This window comes from Anguilla anguilla, chromosome 2, assembly GCF_013347855.1.
Source record: "Anguilla anguilla isolate fAngAng1 chromosome 2, fAngAng1.pri, whole genome shotgun sequence".
NCBI lineage: Eukaryota > Metazoa > Chordata > Actinopteri > Anguilliformes > Anguillidae > Anguilla > Anguilla anguilla.
The window spans coordinates 22,458,397-22,475,866 of record NC_049202.1 but is presented as its reverse complement, the minus strand read 5'-3'; the positions used below and the strand labels follow the sequence as shown (position 1 = coordinate 22,475,866).

At 41.8% G+C, this 17,470-nt stretch overlaps 1 protein-coding gene across 1 annotated transcript; it reads right to left on the bottom strand.

The window, feature by feature from the left end:
- Positions 1-1,044: 1,044 nt before the first annotated feature.
- On the bottom strand, positions 1,045-14,989 carry cpn1 (carboxypeptidase N, polypeptide 1). The gene is made up of 9 exons (XM_035406398.1): positions 14,654-14,989; positions 10,059-10,255; positions 9,132-9,287; positions 4,971-5,147; positions 4,080-4,191; positions 3,517-3,656; positions 3,017-3,116; positions 1,521-1,639; positions 1,045-1,422 (listed from the first exon to the last, which is right to left on the bottom strand). The coding sequence occupies exons 1-9, from the start codon at positions 14,865-14,867 to the stop codon at positions 1,309-1,311; spliced, it is 1,329 nt and encodes a 442-aa protein (XP_035262289.1). The 5' UTR covers positions 14,868-14,989; the 3' UTR covers positions 1,045-1,308.
- Positions 14,990-17,470: the final 2,481 nt, after the last annotated feature.

Sequence of the window (17,470 nt, the reverse complement as noted above, 5' to 3'; positions counted from 1 at the left end):
TTTTAGCATTCAGTCTTGTAAATTAAACAACAAACTATTCTTTGGAAAACAATGTCTTCACTTTGTAGGCCAAAATGTTTAACGTCATGGATTCAAAGACCCCTAGTGTCCTTTTCCTGTTTATCAGAAAACCAGCAATTGTGTTGTTGAGTGTATGACCTACCATTCAAAGCAGTGGGCAATAAAATTGTTTTACAGGAAGTAATGCTTCATTGCAGATAGTTTCCATTATAACCACAAAGTAGAAAGTACATCCGAAAGAGAGAGAAAAAACGTGTGTACCGGTGTGACTCGATACAACCACCAGTTTAGAAAAAAAAAAAAAAACTGTCTTGAACTTTGTTGTACTTTTGGACGGACAGCGACATCTAGTGTCTTCTAGAAGTAACACTGGTTATCTGTGGAAGTGCAGTCCGAAGGGCTGTAATTATTATTATTAGTAGTATTTTTATTATTTTATTTTATTATTATTATCAACAACAATAATAATAGTAATTATAAGAATGTATTATTATTATTTATGGTGGTGCTCTAATACCACACTACTCGCTCAAAATTTCACTCTGCACAAAGCAGTGTTGAATGTTTTATTTTAATAAGAATGTTTCCACTTATCATCCCAAAGTGTGAACAACGAAGGAAGCTATTCAGAAGAAACTTGTGTTCCTCTACAGATCTGAGCCAAAAATAACGACATCTTCCCACTTTTGACTTACTGAGAAGTACAGTATGTAACCTTTAATTCCATGTAATACAAGAACAGGATATATATATATATATATATATATATATATATATATATATATATATATATATATATGTTTCTTAATCGGGTTAAATATAAATACACAGCAACAATAACTGGCCCACCCCACCCACTGCTGGTGACGTCATGCTGTATTCCTGACCCTGAAACAGAGATTTCCGCATTGCTGCTGCGGTTGTTGTTGTCGTCATAGACCATGCCTTTGATTTTGATGAACTAGGTCCAGCGTAAAATTGCACTGCCTAGCAAGAGTCAGTAACAAAAAAACAACCACTGAGTTCATTTTACATCTTTGTCTTGACACGTTTAATTAACAGATGTATTATATTTTTCAGCAGTTTACAATTGTTCTTCGATGTATGTCACAAAATTATACAATACATAAAAATTATGTCTAGTTATAAATATAGACTCAACAACATAAGCAATTCAATCAGAAAAAAGCCCACGTTATTGCATATATAAACATTTGAGGTGCGATAAAAATGTTTGCATAGTCTGCATTATAAAGAGATGCGCCACGCTCGCTGCAAACATTGCATTCATCTTGGCCCCAGGTTTCGCAGCGGAGTCCGTCCTGAGTGGTGGTCTTTCTTGTTGTGAAGGTTTCTGTTGAGATTTGCATCCTTTGGGGCAGGTTTCAAGTAAAAGTGTAACTGTAAAATAAATCAGAAAACTTCAGAATGGATCCCACCAGCAATTTAAGATGCTGTCATACCGTCAGGTGGCAAAATCAGGCTGGTCTTAGTCTCACCAGTATGGCCTCTGCTGGTCCGACCGTTACCGTACTTGTGGAGGGCAGATAACCCTGCCTGGATGCGGTTACGGTGTATGTGCCGGGTAAAAGTAATCGGAAATAGTCTCCATCCGCACCTTCAAGAAAATTACGCAGGAAAATTGAATTTCGGAAAGTAAATACAAAGGCGGATCATCCTGAAAATGATATCACTGGTAACATCATAGTTGTCTCCTAAACTCAACAACTTAGTCAACCAACGCCACTGCTAGGATGGAATAGTAAGCTAGTGATCCACAGGACAAAATATAGGATAAAATTATTTTACATATAAAAGCTAATTATTCAGAATATAACTGATTGGCAATTCACCTTATCAGAAGTGTTGAACATACAGAGACCAAATTGGTATGTTGTGATGAAACAATTTGAGAGCTACGTTAATACTGAATTAAGAAAAAAACATAACTAGCACTCAAATTAACACCTGCCCATCTCAGGTTTTTTTTAATGAACCACCAGGTCATTAAAATCTTTTAATGACAATAATACACATTTACAATACTAATCATTACTATTGTAAATGTGATAATACCTTTAATATGTAAACATACACTATTAGACATCCAACATCTCATGCAAAATTATGGCCATTAATATGCAGTCCACCCTTTGCTGCTATAACAACCTCCACTCTTCTGGGAAGGCTTTATACTAGATGTTGGAGCATCTCCGCAGAGATTTGGTTCCATTCAGCCAGAAGAACATTAGTAAGGTCGGGCACTGATTGGGCTGTTAGGCCTGGCTTTCCGTTGGCTTTCAAATGAATCCCAAAGGTGTTGGATGGAGTTGAGGTCAGGGCTCTGTGCAGGCCATTCAAGTTCTTACACACCATTCTCGAAAAAAGAGTTCTATATGGACCTGGCAGTGTGCCCGGGTGCATTGTCATGCTGAAACAGGAAAGGGCCTTCCTCAAACTGTTGGAGGCAGAGAATCATCTACAAAATGTTACTGCATGCTGTAGCATTAAGATTTCCCTTCACTGGAACTAAGGGGCCTAGCCCAAACCATGAAAATCAGCCCCAGACCAAGAGGTGTCCACATACTTTTGGTCATATAGAGTACCTTTGGTATTCATAGCGATATTCTAATACCACACTACTAGCATTTCTGGCCACTCTACAGAAAAAAAGTTCTAATTAGTTTTTAATGTTTATTTTTAATAAGAATGTTTCCACTGATTATTCCAAAGTGTGAACAATGAAGGAAACAATTCAGAAGTCAAAGGGAAAGAATTTGTGGCTTGAAAAAAACATACCAGTATTACAGAGCAACAACCCACTGCTCCTCTGCAAATAGGAGCCAAACGTTACTATCTCTATCCACTTATGACTGACACAGAAATATGTTCAATTTAATTCCCTGGGATTAAAAAAAACCTCAGATATACTCAGGTTAAAAGTTTTGAGTCAAAAATAAAACCACGGCAACAGTAATTGGCCCACCACACCCACCACTTGTGATGTCATGGTGTATTCCTGACACAGAGATTTCCGCATTGCTGATGGGGTTGTTGTTGTCATCGTAGACCATGCCTTTGATGCCGTGGTGAACCTGGTGCACAAGGAAGGGACAAGGTATTTCTGGAAATTCCCCCAGGAACAGAGAGCTCAAAGAGTTGACTGTTTTAGGTTCCAATTACACTGCTGAATTAACAGGCATTTGCAAATAGAGATACTTTCGGTCTGTGGGGCAGTAAAGGCCAGTGTGTGGGCGCAGTGGCTTGAGTTACCTCAAAATAAAGTTACAGGAAGTAAAATAGTGAGTGCAGTCCCTTAACAATGAGAAAAAAATAGATCTCCATTTCCGACTGCTAGCTGGAGTGCATTTCCAGTGAAGTTTTTTTTTTTAACCAGCAACAGATCTAACTCAATTGAGGAACATGTGATATTACAATGGCCCCTTTTGACTGACCCCTGGTTGAGACTGAGCAGAACATGGGGGTGGGTCCTACCTGTTCTAGATAAGACACAAGGGCCTCTCTGTTGCCTATCCACTCCTTCTGCAGGGCGGAAGCCGGGGGGAACTTGTTGCAGCTGAGCTCCAGGGTGATCTCGAAGCAGTTGGTGTAGAGGTAGTTAAAGTCCTGCATTCCTGGAGGGGGTTGGGGGTGCAACACACCTGAGTGAAGCCGAGCTTGTCACATCCCCCTACTCACCTGTCACTCACCTGCCAAGGGAGGGACTAAAAGGACATGAGTCACAGGGGCTATCATTCTGCTCAAAGGACTTTGTCATCTTGGGTTGGCATTGGCTTGCCAGCTACATAAACACAAGATTGCAAATACATTGATTTATGTGTGGCCCATTGACTGCAGCTAGTTTGTAAAATTTGCTTGTTTTTTGTCTATCCCTGTCAATGCCTGTAAGGTCATCATAGGTGACTTCTTTCTGTCTGGAGAAGAAAAAAAGAAGGATAGTGGAAGGAAGTGTAAGAACAGGAGGGGAAGGGATAGGAGGGGGAGCAAGAGAGAAAAGAGGAAGCCGGAAGACAAGATGCATAAAAATGTGTGGTCACCTTTGGAAAGAGAGTACCAGCTGGCTCCATTAGTGATTCCCTCATCAAAGTAGTCCCCACAGTTCCAACCTTTGTGCATCCAGCTGTGAGCATATGAGTATGTTTGCGCCAACTGGGAAAACACACACACGCACACACACACGCACGGACACACACCATCCCCATAGTTACAGGCACACAAGCAGAGCACAGTGTATCGCAGTGTGAAGCTCAGCAGTGCATATCCTATGGTATGAAAAAAAGCAAGAGAATGTTATCTAGATCATTGCCGCCTCCATGTTTTTCTACTGTTTGAGTGGCTGTATGTGATTCAGTAAAGGATTCTTACGTGATTTTAAGTAATTCAAGCATACTGTGTATACAGTGGAAGTGATTAGGTTAGTTTAGTGACTTATATAACTGAGTAACATTAATAGAAGAAATAGGTTCTGCACATTGGTCCTGCACTCCCATATACTCCAAAAAATAATGGGCCTCATTCACAATACTTTTGTAAAATAAATTATTCTTACTATTGTTAGAAATGTTCCTATGAAAAAACAATCTGAGATTCATGACACTCATGCAAACCTTTATTTTTGTGCGTATCACAGGGGTGTGAGATTATGAATGCTAGCTGTTTGTTTTATGTGCAATCCTGTTCATCTGATTAGCATAAGGAAACAGCCATGAACAAATGCAGATAAGAAAAAAATGATGAATACTAAAATGTTCTTGGAAACATTCTTACACACTTTACTATCAAATGTGATCGTACGCATGTTTCATGAATGAGGCCCAATGTCTTCAAAGGTACTAGCGGATTGAAATTCTGTCCTGTGGGAACGCAGACATTGCTTACTGTTAGTTTTTCGTCTGAAACAGTCCTATCTTTAATCTCAAGCATTTTACCTTTTTGAAGATCTTGTCATCTGGCGCGGCAGAATAAGTGGTCTTGCCCCTCATTCGGGGGTCCCGGGATTTATCGAAGGGGTAATTAGCCACGACTGCCCCACCGTGCAGGTTGGCTGACAAGACAAAGTTGTAGTTCTGCATCCACTTGATCACTGCAAGGGTTTCGGGTTCAACCTAGGCGCACGGACACATACACCAACACACACAAACAGCATTCTTCAGTGACCATAGAGATGAAAAGTACTGTGAATACATAAAGACAGTAGAGAAAAGATCACATATTAAAGAGAAATATAGGATGAGACTCATTAAGTGAATAAAAACTGTATAATTACATGACAAATAGTTATGACTAACAATATGACAAACGTTTCCCAGAGAAAATACTTGTGTTTACCTAATAATAATAATAATAATAATAATAATAATAATAATAATAATAATAATAATAAAGCATTTCTTCAATCTGTGTCTTTGCCCAGCATACAGTCAGAGTGATACAAACCCACTGATATGACTGCGGTGTGAGGTAGCATCATAGCAATTGTAGTCTTGTGATTCCTGAGATATTCCTGGTTGTGTTACATAGTTTCAGTGTCCATGTCCCTTGATTCCTGAAATATTCCTTGTTGTGTCATATAGTTTCCATGTGTGTGTCCCATGATTCCTGAAATATTCCTGGTTGTGTTACATAGTTTCAGTGTGCGTGTCCCATGATTCAAGAAATATTCCTGGTTGTGTCATGTAGTTTCCATGAGCATGTCCCATGATTCCTGAAATATTCCTGGTTGTGTCATGTAGTTTCCATGTGCGTGTCCCATGATTCCTGAAATATTCCTGGTTGTGTCATGTAGTTTCCATGTGTGTGTCCCATGATTCCTGAAATATTCCTGGTTGTGTCATGTAGTTTCCATGTGTGTGTCCCATGATTCCTGAAATATTCCTGGTTGTGTCATGTAGTTTCCATGTGCGTGTCAACTGTGCCCCTGTGACCCTTCTAATATCTCTGCAGATCTGCAGATGTGCCGGCAAGGCAGACGCCATTAACCTGGAGAACCCCCACTCCACAGACCATAGGATAAATATACCGCCATTTCTGCAGCACACAGCATAAATATACCACCGTTTCCGTTTGTTAGTTCAAGAGAGATATGCCCAGAACGAAAAGCCGGTTACCATGACAACCTTCAAACTTCTGTTGCTCTAGCCGCTCAAGTTCTGTTTTTGGAGGGCTGGGATTTATTATACACGAGCCTTTAAATATACTTTCCAGACCTGGGTCACGCATGCTATTATTTCAAAATTTGTATTTGAAGATGCAATTTTTAATGTTTTTTTTTTCATGTTGATCCAATTTGAAGTATTTCCATGTACAGCAGCCAAAATAAAAACAAGTGTCTTGAAATATGTCCTTAAAAACGCAACTGGTATATTCAAAATCATTTTCAAATACTATGCCCAAGAATGTAAAGCAGTGGGAATGACTAAAGGCTTACATGATAGTCAAAGATAAATGGAAAATGCACAATATGTTTATCAATTTATGAGTCTTAATATGTGATTTTCCTTGTAAAGTCTGCTGACTAAATTTGTAAGATATAAATTGGATAAATGTCAGCTTTCTGTTAATCTTTTTGACTCCTTAATACACCAATAAGTGTTTGGTTATTGATAATTATGGCTGCTATGTGCATGGTATCTGTGATATGTGTGTTGTTTGTTTGTTTGTGGTGTTTGCGTGTTGTGTGTTGTTTGTGTGTCTGTGGTATCTATGTGTTGTGTGTGCCAGTATTAGCCCTGTGGTAATGTCCTCGGTATGACCTTTATAAGAATAATATACTAAAAGGTCTGAACAGATTATTGCAAAACCAATGCAGCTGCAATCACTTTACAGCTGAGTCCCCCTGCTTAGAGACAGACACATACACAAACACACACACACCACCACAAACCCAGCACAATCAATTAGGAATCACCAATAATGATCTGTGATTAGCTCGATGTTGATCTTTCATCAGTCGACACTGATGGATTATCAAACACATTCTATCTTTCTAAATGGAGGATCCACTGTGTCTAAAGCTCTAAAGCTCCACTGTGTTCCTAAATGGAGGATACACTGTGTCTAAAGATCCACTGTGTTCCTAAATAGAGGATCCACTGTGTCTAAAGACCCACTGTGTTCCTAAATAGAGGATCCACTGTGTCTAAAGCTCTAAAGCTCTACTGTGTTCCTAAATAGAGGATCCACTGTGTCTAAAGCTCAAAAGCTCCATTGTGTTTCTAAATGGAGGATCCACTGTGTCTAAAGACCCACTGTGTTCCTAAATAGAGGATCCATTGTGTCTGAAGACCCACTGTGTTCCTAAATAGAGGATCCACTGTGTCTAAAGCTCTACTGTGTTCCTAAATAGAGGATCCACTGTGTCTAAAGCTCTAAAGCTCTACTGTGTTCCTAAATAGAGGATCCACTGTGTCTAAAGCTCTAAAGCACTACTGTGTTCCTAAATAGAGGATCCACTGTGTCTAAAGACCCACTGTGTTCCTAAATAGAGGATCCACTGTGTCTAAAGCTCTACTGTGTTCCTAAATAGAGGATCCACTGTGTCTAAAGCTCTAAAGCTCCATTGTGTTTCTAAATGGAGGATCCACTGTGTCTAAAGACCCACTGTGTTCCTAAATAGAGGATCCATTGTGTCTGAAGACCCACTGTGTTCCTAAATAGAGGATCCACTGTGTCTAAAGCTCTACTGTGTTCCTAAATAGAGGATCCACTGTGTCTAAAGCTCTAAAGCTCTACTGTGTTCCTAAATAGAGGATCCACTGTGTCTAAAGACCCACTGTGTTCCTAAATAGAGGATCCACTGTGTCTAAAGACCCACTGTGTTCCTAAATAGAGGATCCACTGTGTCTGAAGCTCAAAAGCTCCATTGTGTTTCTAAATCTCTACTGTGCACAGGTAATTAATTTATTCATGAGCCTAGCAGCAGTGACCCTGCACTAACATGTCCCATAGATAGGCATGGTTTGTACAGCTGAGAGCACCCCTGCCGCCAAAATAGGGACCCTGTGGATTTCCTACTCTCCACCCTAACCCCCCTCCCCCCACCCCCCCATATGATATCGACAGGATCACACTCTTACTTCAACACCTCCTCGCTTGCTCTAAGCCAAGAAACTCAATCCCAGGCCTGCACAAACGTCACTCAGATCCAACATCCTCTCCACACCTACTGTACTCCACACTCACGTGCGAAACTCAACTCCCTGACCCTGTCTCCACCCCCACCCACTACCCCCTAACCAACCAGCACAGGGGGCCCTCCTCCCCCGAGCAGCACTGCTCTCCTCCGCATCTGCTGTTTATAACTCATGATGCTCGCTGCCCTTTGCATTGCCTGCAGCTGTTGCTACCTTGTTTCCTCCAAGGCTGGCCAAATTGTATTTTTCACTCAAACAGAATTTTCCTCTTTTTTATTCCACTCTGCATATTTTTTTTTGGCGCACAATTTCCCTTGTCCTCTTAATGAGCTAACTGTTTGGTACAATTAATACAATGTGACTGTGTTAAACTCTTACTGCATATGTAATGTGTTTCTGAGGGCTGTATCACCAGGGTACATGAAATGTGATCTGTAAAGTGCTCAGTGCCGATCCTTTCGGTTGAGAGCACTTTAAGAAATAAAAAAGAAAACAGCTGTGCCCTTTCGCGCCTGGCCCAAAGCCCAGGGGTGGGTTCTAAAGGCCGTTTTCCACATACTTTAGAGTAAGGGTATGCCTGCGCTGTATGATAATCCCCATAGGTGGCTGTGTTGCTGATGTTTCAAACTGTTTAGATGATTGCATGCCATGTACTCTACTGTTTAATATTCTTCAGCTGATAGTAAAAAGTGTGGAAAAAGACCCCAGGGGATCCTGTTAAGCATGATCCAAGGAAACTATCTTTTCACCAGATGGCAAACCATTTTTTTCCCTTTCATATTTATGCTGTGTGATAATCTTATTGTAAAGACCGTGATACAAAGTGAAGACTGATTAATTTGAAGGAAACACATTAGCCCATCACCAGTCGGCTAACATATATAGTTGTATCTGCTTGGTCACATGATGTCGTCACAGGTGTCCGCTTACTCTCTTGGTTCCCAGGGCAACTCTTACCTGCTCCTCCCAGTTGTCCGGCAGTGGTAGGTGGTGGTTGGCGCCGTCAGTTTTCTCATGGTAGTACATGAGGGCGTTCAGGTCTGGGAAGTTCCTGTTTAAGTCCACTTCTCTGGAGTTGCCCCTGCCAGTCAGGTAACCGTTGAACTCTGGACCCTGTCCAGAGGGATAGAATTCCAAACAATGATGAAATGCCCATAGACGTGGAGGCTTAACCCGGGGGTATTAACAGGCTTTGATATTAAAACTGCCTGTTGAGAAGATGGATTTTTTTGCGGTTAGGAAAGCGAATGCATTTCACAATATTGTGCAAGACGAGGAGCATATTCCAGCATCTAATGAAAGGCAGCAGGCACGTCTAAGAGGGAGGCGGAATATGCCCATTTTTTTCCGAAGAACAAGGCCAAATGTAAGTTAACAGTTCGTAGAAGAGAGTTTCACTCAGAATCCAGGAGGATTCAGGACTTGTAGTGTGTGTTTATGTTTATGTTTATGTGTGTGTGTGTGTGTGTGTGTGTGTGTGTGTGTGTGAGCATGTGTGTGTGTGCGTGTGTGCGTGTGTGTATGTGTGTGTGTTGGTATGTGAGTGACAGTTTACTGTTGGGTCAAAAACATGTCCTCCTGCCACCGCTGTTTAACCTTCATTTAACTCATGCAACCCCACCCCTGAACAGAGCTGCTGGAATTATGCTAATGATTATGATGTTGACAAAGATGCTATACTGATACAGACATGTAAATGATGATGATGGGGATAACAATGATGAAAATGAAGATTATGAAAATGATAATGGAGGTAATGAAGATTAGGAAGAGATTACAAGGATGAAGTTGACAAAGAGGACGGCGATGGAGGTGATGACAGTCATCACGATGACATGATGATGAAGAGGGGGCAAATAATGAGGAGTAGAGCACTCAGAGTACCTGTCTGGCGGCCACCTCGTAGCCGTCGGGGTTCATGGAGGGCAGGATATGAATTCGGGTGTCGTGGATCAGCTGGGTGATGCGCTGGCTGCCAGCCCGGTACTCCTCGCACAGGAACTGGGAGAACTGGATCAGCAGCTCCCGGCCCAGGACCTCGTTGCCATGCATGTTCCCCACGTACTTGAACTCCGGCTCCACTAGAACAGGCCAGAGGTCAGAGCTCAGTGGGCACTGCCATTTCTTCAGAACGAGGCAGGCTAACAGGACATCCACACTGGTTAACAAGCAATTCCACACCTGGCTTCTTGCACAGCATGTAAAATAATATGGTATACAAAATCATTCCAGTTTATATTGTCTTCCGCACCATCCTTAATTGTCACCACATGGTTTTCTGTTTGTGATCTGTGGGTTCTCTGCATGATCACCCAACTTGGAGAGATTGCTGTATTTATACTTTCTGATTTTTATCCTACCCATGCAAGACTCCATTCAGCAGCAAGACCCATTCCAGAATCACATCAGGTCGGTGTTTCTGGTGTGGAGGGACATGAAAATAATACAATAGCTATGCTGTGCGAATGTTCCATGCTGGTTTGGCACACATTTAGTGTAGCAGGCAGATGGTGACTATGACTGGAATATACAGATCGCAGCCCAGCAGACCAGCACTCTTTCCATAGCATTGCCCAGATATTGGCATGTTTGTACATGGACACAATTTGACAGACTTCACAATATTCAGATTCCTGAGTGGTCCAATCAGCATTTTGGATATTAACCCGAACCCAGAATTATCCAATCAGCACGTCTCAGATTGCCAAGAGAAACAGCACACTGATACCATAACAACATAGCATTCTATACACCAAAATGAAAACCTGCCCCTTTGCTATAGTGTGTAATCCAGGATTTCATCGATTGCCAGTGGCTCGGACTCACATTGGAGACAAATTGTCTATCAAGGGTCAGACCACATAATAATTCATTCAGAACAGTATAGTGTATAATGAATCAGCCATCAAACACGGCGTAGATCCACTAAATTGATCAGATCTGTTGTGGGAGGGAGGTTTTCTGGAGTCCTATTGCATTACATTACATTACATTACATTACAGGCATTTAGCAGATGCTCTTATCCAGAGCGACTTACACAACTTTTACATAGCATTTTTTTTTACATTGTATCCATTTATACAGCTGGATGTATACTGAAGCAATGCAGGTTAAGTACCTTGCTCAAGGGTACAACGGCAGAGTCCTACCCAGGAATTTAACTATGACCTTTCGGTTACAAGCCCAGTTCCTTAATGGGCTATAGATGAACCCTGTGAATCCCTGTCTGGATTGGCTCTATTGGACAACACCAACAGCCCCAAATGTCTACCTTAGTTTCTGAAAAGCTCAGGCAGTGGTACACACTGGCCCACAATTACAGTTAGGTACCGCTGAGGTGCCAGCAGGTCTGGCTATAATAAAATGATTTACAATGAGGGATGTAATGTAAACCTTTCATGAAAAGAGTAAAGACGAGGGCTGGTTTAGTGGTGAGCCTTGTTAAAACTGGAACTTATTCTCATCACAAAAAATAGTAACGGCAAATGGTTCAAAGGTTTAATTCCCAGAATCCCTCATTCCTGTGAAGCATACTTATAATACTGTAGTTGTGAGTGTGTGCTTATCAATATACCATTACTGAAACATTATAAAATGAGAATTAACAAAAAATACATAACCCCCTTTTAGTGGGCAGGTTGTGTGGGTTGCGCTCCAAAAGGGTTAATGCATTCAAGGGTCTCGTGCTGATTGCTGTCATCCTGTTTTTCAGTTTTCACCTCGATGTGGAACAAATGTACATCCTGCCATTCTCCTGAAGGGAAGCCCCTACCTCAGCAAAACTCCTGGGCAAACCTTCCGGCCCCCTTTACCCAGCATTCATTTCACTGTCTATGCCAGGTCTTTCTGAACTGGCTCAAGTCCAAAACGAAATCTTTTCATTGACGATTTTGAACTACGTGTGTAAATAGGAGTCGTTAGAGGTTAAAATAACATCTCCATCTTCCTGATGCGTGCAGGAATATTTGGTATATCATACTGCAAAGTAAATTACAATTTCATATCCGCAGTTTAAACAGAATCATCTGAATAATGTCAAAGAACAGATATATTTCTTCCGTCTCACAGTCTTTTTTCAGAACTGGAGCTTTCATCAGGGTGGAATGAGAATTTTCCTCGGGTATATGTGAAAACATTTGAGCCATCGGCATTTAACCTGTCTGCAGAAAACCTGTGTGCATTAAACCAGACTGTGTTAAACCTGTCTGCACGAAATCAGTTTGTGTTAAGCCTTTTGGAACAAAACCTGATTTCATTAAACCCATCTTCTTTAAATCTGTCAGTACTAAACCTGTGTGAATTAAACCTGTCTGCACTAAACCTGACTTCATTAAACCTGTCTGCACTGAACCTGGCTTCATTAAACTCATCTACACTAAAACTGTCTGCACTAAACCTGACTTCATTAAACCCATCTTCATTAAATCTGTCAGTACTAAACCTGTGTGAATTAAACCTGTCTGCACTAAACCTGACTTCATTAAACCTGTCTGCACTGAACCTGGCTTCATTAAACTCATCTACACTAAAACTGTCTGCACTAAACCTGACTTCATTAAACCCATCTTCATTAAATCTGTCAGTACTAAACCTGTGTGAATTAAACCTGTCTGCACTAAACCTGACTTCATTAAACCTGTCTGCACTGAACCTGGCTTCATTAAACTCATCTACACTAAAACTGTCTGCACTAAACCTGACTTCATTAAACCCATCTTCATTAAATCTGTCAGTACTAAACCTGTGTGAATTAAACCTGTCTGCACTAAACCTGACTTCATTAAACCTGTCTGCACTGAACCTGGCTTCATTAAACTCATCTACACTAAAACTGTCTGCACTAAACCTGACTTCATTAAACCCATCTTCATTAAATCTGTCAGTACTAAACCTGTGTGAATTAAACCTGTCTGCACTAAACCTGACTTCATTAAACCTGTCTGCACTGAACCTGGCTTCATTAAACTCATCTACACTAAAACTGTCTGCACTAAACCTGACTTCATTAAACCTATCTTCATTAAATCTGTCAGTACTAAACCTGTGTGAATTAAACCTGTCTGCACTAAACCTGACTTCATTAAACCTGTCTGCACTGAACCTGGCTTCATTAAACTCATCTACACTAAAACTGTCTGCACTAAACCTGACTTCATTAAACCTATCTTCATTAAATCTGTCAGTACTAAACCTGTGTGAATTAAACCTGTCTGCACTAAACCTGACTTCATTAAACCCATCTACACTAAAACTGTCTGCACTAAACCTGGCTTCATTAAACTCATCTACACTAAAACTGTCTGCACTAAACCTGGCTTCATTAAACCCATCTTCATTAAATCTGTCAGTACTAAACCTGTGTGAATTAAACCTGTCTGCACTAAACCTGGCTTCATTAAACTCATCTACACTGAAACTGTCTGCACTAAACCTGACTTCATTAAACTCATCTACACTAAAACTGTCTGCACTAAACCTGGCTTCATTAAACTCATCTACACTAAAACTGTCTGCACTAAACCTGGCTTCATTAAACTCATCTACACTAAAACTGTCTGCACTAAACCTGGCTTCATTAAACTCACCTACACTAAATCTGTCTGCACTAAACCTGGCTTCATTAAACTCATCTACACTAAAACTGTCTGCACTAAACCTGCCTGCAGCATACCCATCTCCATTGAACCCATTCACATTAAACCCAGGTGCATTAAATCTGTCTGCACTAAATCCATCTCAATTAAACTTATCTGTATTGAGTCTATGTTTACTAAATCTGTCTGCATTAAAACACATACATTAACCCAGTCTGCACTAAATCCATCTGCATTAAACTTGTCTGTTTTTGGTGGAGGGGTATGTAATGTAAGTGCTTCTGCTTTTAGAGGTCTCTGCCCTTTTAGAAAGAATAAGGCCTCACAGGCACATTGCCCATCATAGCTTTAACAGTAAACTTTGCTCTGCTCATGCAAACATTCACTTTTGCTCCCTTGTTAAAGGTGCACTGAATTTCTATGCTGAAGCAGATGAGATCAGGCAAGACAGCTACTGTGCTTCAGATTAATCCTCTACTTTTTTCTCAAGACTTTCACTTCTTGACATTCTCGGCAAAAAAAGAACAACCATTACGTAATGGGCCCATTGGACTGGATACTGGAAAAATACTTTTACACATATTCTTCTGCAGGCAGGGCAGTACAGCAAAGTAGATTGAACAAAAAAAAAGGCCAAAAAGTTTAACATTATCAAAGCATCTCATGCACATCACCAGTACAGCAGACCAATAGAAGCATGCAAATAAAAGCCTGAACACTCCCATCCCCATACAGCTTCCCACAGACAGAGAGAAGGAGCGAAAGGGTCAAAGGAGAAGTAGATGGAGAAGAGAGGAGAGTAGGAGGAGAGAAGGGTTAGGGTTAGGGTTAGGGTTAGGGCCATGCTTTCGCTCTCGCCCCGCGGGTGGCGTTCCAGCACTCACGCGGCTCGTGGACGCCGGGGTTGTCGCTGAACTCCAGGACGTAGAGGTGCCTGCCCTCGGCGCTGCGCCCGATGCTGTAGATGCGGGTGACGTACGGGCACTCGTTCTGCACGTTGAACAGCGCCCGCACCAGGTCCTCGTAGAGGTGGTGCCGGAAGTCTATGGCCTGCGCCGCGCACAGCAGCAGGGCGCCGGCCAGGGTCCAGCGCAGCATCTTCAGCGCGGGTCCGTCTCTTCACCTGCCTGTCCGTCTGTCCGTCCGTCCGTCTGTCCTTGGCCTCTCCGCCTGCCTCTCTGCCGGTCTCTACCCCTGGCTGTGGATGGAAAGAAAGAGAGAGAGAGCTCTCGCACTCCCCCAGCTCTGTCCCCTCCCACTACACCCTCACACCAAGGCTGAAGAGCAAATAAGGACAGCCCCCTCTTTCCCTCCCCCATCGCACTCGCTCTTTCTCTCATTCCCTGCTTATTTTAAACTCTCTCCCCTACCTCTCTCCTTTTCTTCCGTTCTCTCACTCGCTCTTTCTCTCTCTCCCCTCTTTTCCCCCCTTCTCCTTCTATTGGGCTCTCACTCTCTTACAGGATCTGCTGGGAGATGAAGAGAACTTAAATTATGGTTCCTGGTGTTTTTTGTTTGTCTAATGATTACTAAATTGATACACAGAAAGAAAGCACATGGAGAAGTTTGTGAGGTACCTCCAGTCGCCCCTGTTTTGGAGGGGGGGATGGGTGTTAGGATTAGCATTAGCATTAATGCAGGCATTGTAGCCCCACTCTCCCTACAATGTTGCCGCATTCATTAACTCTTAGAAAAACACACACTAAATAGGCAGGATTTCAAAAGCTCCTTCTGGGAAAGGAGGAAGCAACTACGAGCTCTAAGGGGAAGGGCATCCTACATGCCCCTGCCAACTCCCCCCACAGGGCCAGCTGCCACTCACTTTGAGCACTTAAAGCCATGTAGCATAAGGTAGAGCAGGCTATATGAGCTCTGCTACACCATTTGGGATCTGGGGCAGTCTGTCACACTATTGTCAGCTCTGCTACTTTGACTTTTCTCTGTATGTTTGTGTGTGTGTGTGTGTGTGTGTGTGTGAATGAAGTGCAGTTAATACATATTTTGACAGCGATACTATTTTTTGTTGTTTTGGCACTGTACTCCAGCACATTGGATTTGAAATTAAACAATGAATTGGGTATGTGAATGAGGTTAAAGTGCCAGCTGTCAGCTTTAATTTGAAGGTATTTACATCTATATTGGGTAATCCTTGTAGGAACTACAGCCATTTTATACATAGCTCCCCAATTGGGGGATTGCTGCTCAGATGTTTCTTGGCCAGGTTATTTTAATTGCATCACAAGTTCATACACAAGAAAGCTAACAAAAGTTTCAGAGTTGATTTTTGGTGAAAAATTTGCATTTGGAGTCTCTCAACATGAGGACCAAATAAGTTTCAATGTCAGTAAAGTAGGTCAGTAGGAAATGATCACAGACAGACAAAACTCTGGGTGTGTCAAAGTCAACAGCTTGGTGTATTGTTAAGAAGCAAGAATGCATTGATGGGCTCAGCAATAGCAAACAACCAGGTACCCCAAGGAAGACCACTATGATGGATGACCAAAGAATATATTCAATTGTGAAGGAAAACCCACTTTCAGCTGTTAAACAGATCAAGAACACTCTCCAAGATGTAGGCCTATATGCTTCAAAGGCTTCCATAAAGAGAACTACACCAGCATAACCTCAGGGTTCACCACAAGATGCAAACCACTGGTAAGCCTCAAGAACAGAACTACCAGGTTAGTGTTCTAAAAAAACTGCTAAAAACTGAAGTTCTGGGACAAAGTCTTATGGACATATGAGTCAATGATTAACCTGTACCTTAGTGATGAAAAGAGGAAAGTGTGGAGAAAGAAAGGAACTGCTCATGATCGAAAGCATAGCACCTCATCAGCAAAACATGGTGGGGGTAATGTTATGGCTTGGGCATGCATGGCAGCCAATGAAACTGGCTCACACATCTTTATTCACGATGAGACTGCTGATGGCAGCAGCAGGATGAATTCTGAATTGTACAGAAACATTATCTGCTCAGATCCAACCAATTTACCAAATGCCTCAAATGCATCAGACAGTGCTTCAACTTGCAATAGGACAGCAACCACAAACATACTGCTAAAGCAACAAAAGAGATTTTCAGGGCCAAGTCAATCACCCACCATGAATCCAACTAAACATGCGTTTTACTTGCTGAAGACAAGACTGAAGGATAGTAGCCCCCAAAACAAACAGGAATTGAAGATGCCAGTCAGAGCACCTCCAGGGAAGAGACCCAGCATCTGGTCATGTCTGTGGGTCACAGACTTCAGGCAGACATCACGTGCAAAGTATTGTAATTACATTTAGCAAGTACTAAATATAACAACTTTATTTTAGATTATGTTGATTCTTCCAATTACTTTCGGTCCCTAAAATGGGGGGAGGGGGCATGTATAAAAGGGCTGCAATTCCTACAAGGATCACCCATTGTGAATGTAAATGTATACGTGTACATGCGCGTGTGCAACATGGCACCACTGAAAGTCATGACCTAATTTCCCTTGTATCTCTTTTCAGGAGGGGCACCTTTTGTCCATTTGCTGTAACCTGATATCAGTTTGCTTTGTTTGCAATCATTGGATTAACCATTGGGGAGTAGAGCTCTGAGAGGCCAGCTGGGGTCACTCACCTCTCTACTTTGATCTGGCCTGTCAGTCTCCATTGGGTACACATTTTAATAATACTGAACTGTCAAAACACCAAACCGCCTACTGTGAAAA

Coding starts and splice junctions, on each gene's coding strand:
- cpn1 (XM_035406398.1), bottom strand. CDS start 14,867: ATGCTGCGCTGGACCCTGGCCGGCGCCCTGCTGCTGTGCGCGGCGCAG. Junction 4,192..4,970: donor ATGACAAGATCTTCAAAAAG/GTAAAATGCTTG, acceptor GTGTTTTCCCAG/TTGGCGCAAACATACTCATA. Junction 1,640..3,016: donor ACACCATGACATCACAAGTG/GTGGGTGTGGTG, acceptor ATTTTCTTGAAG/GTGCGGATGGAGACTATTTC.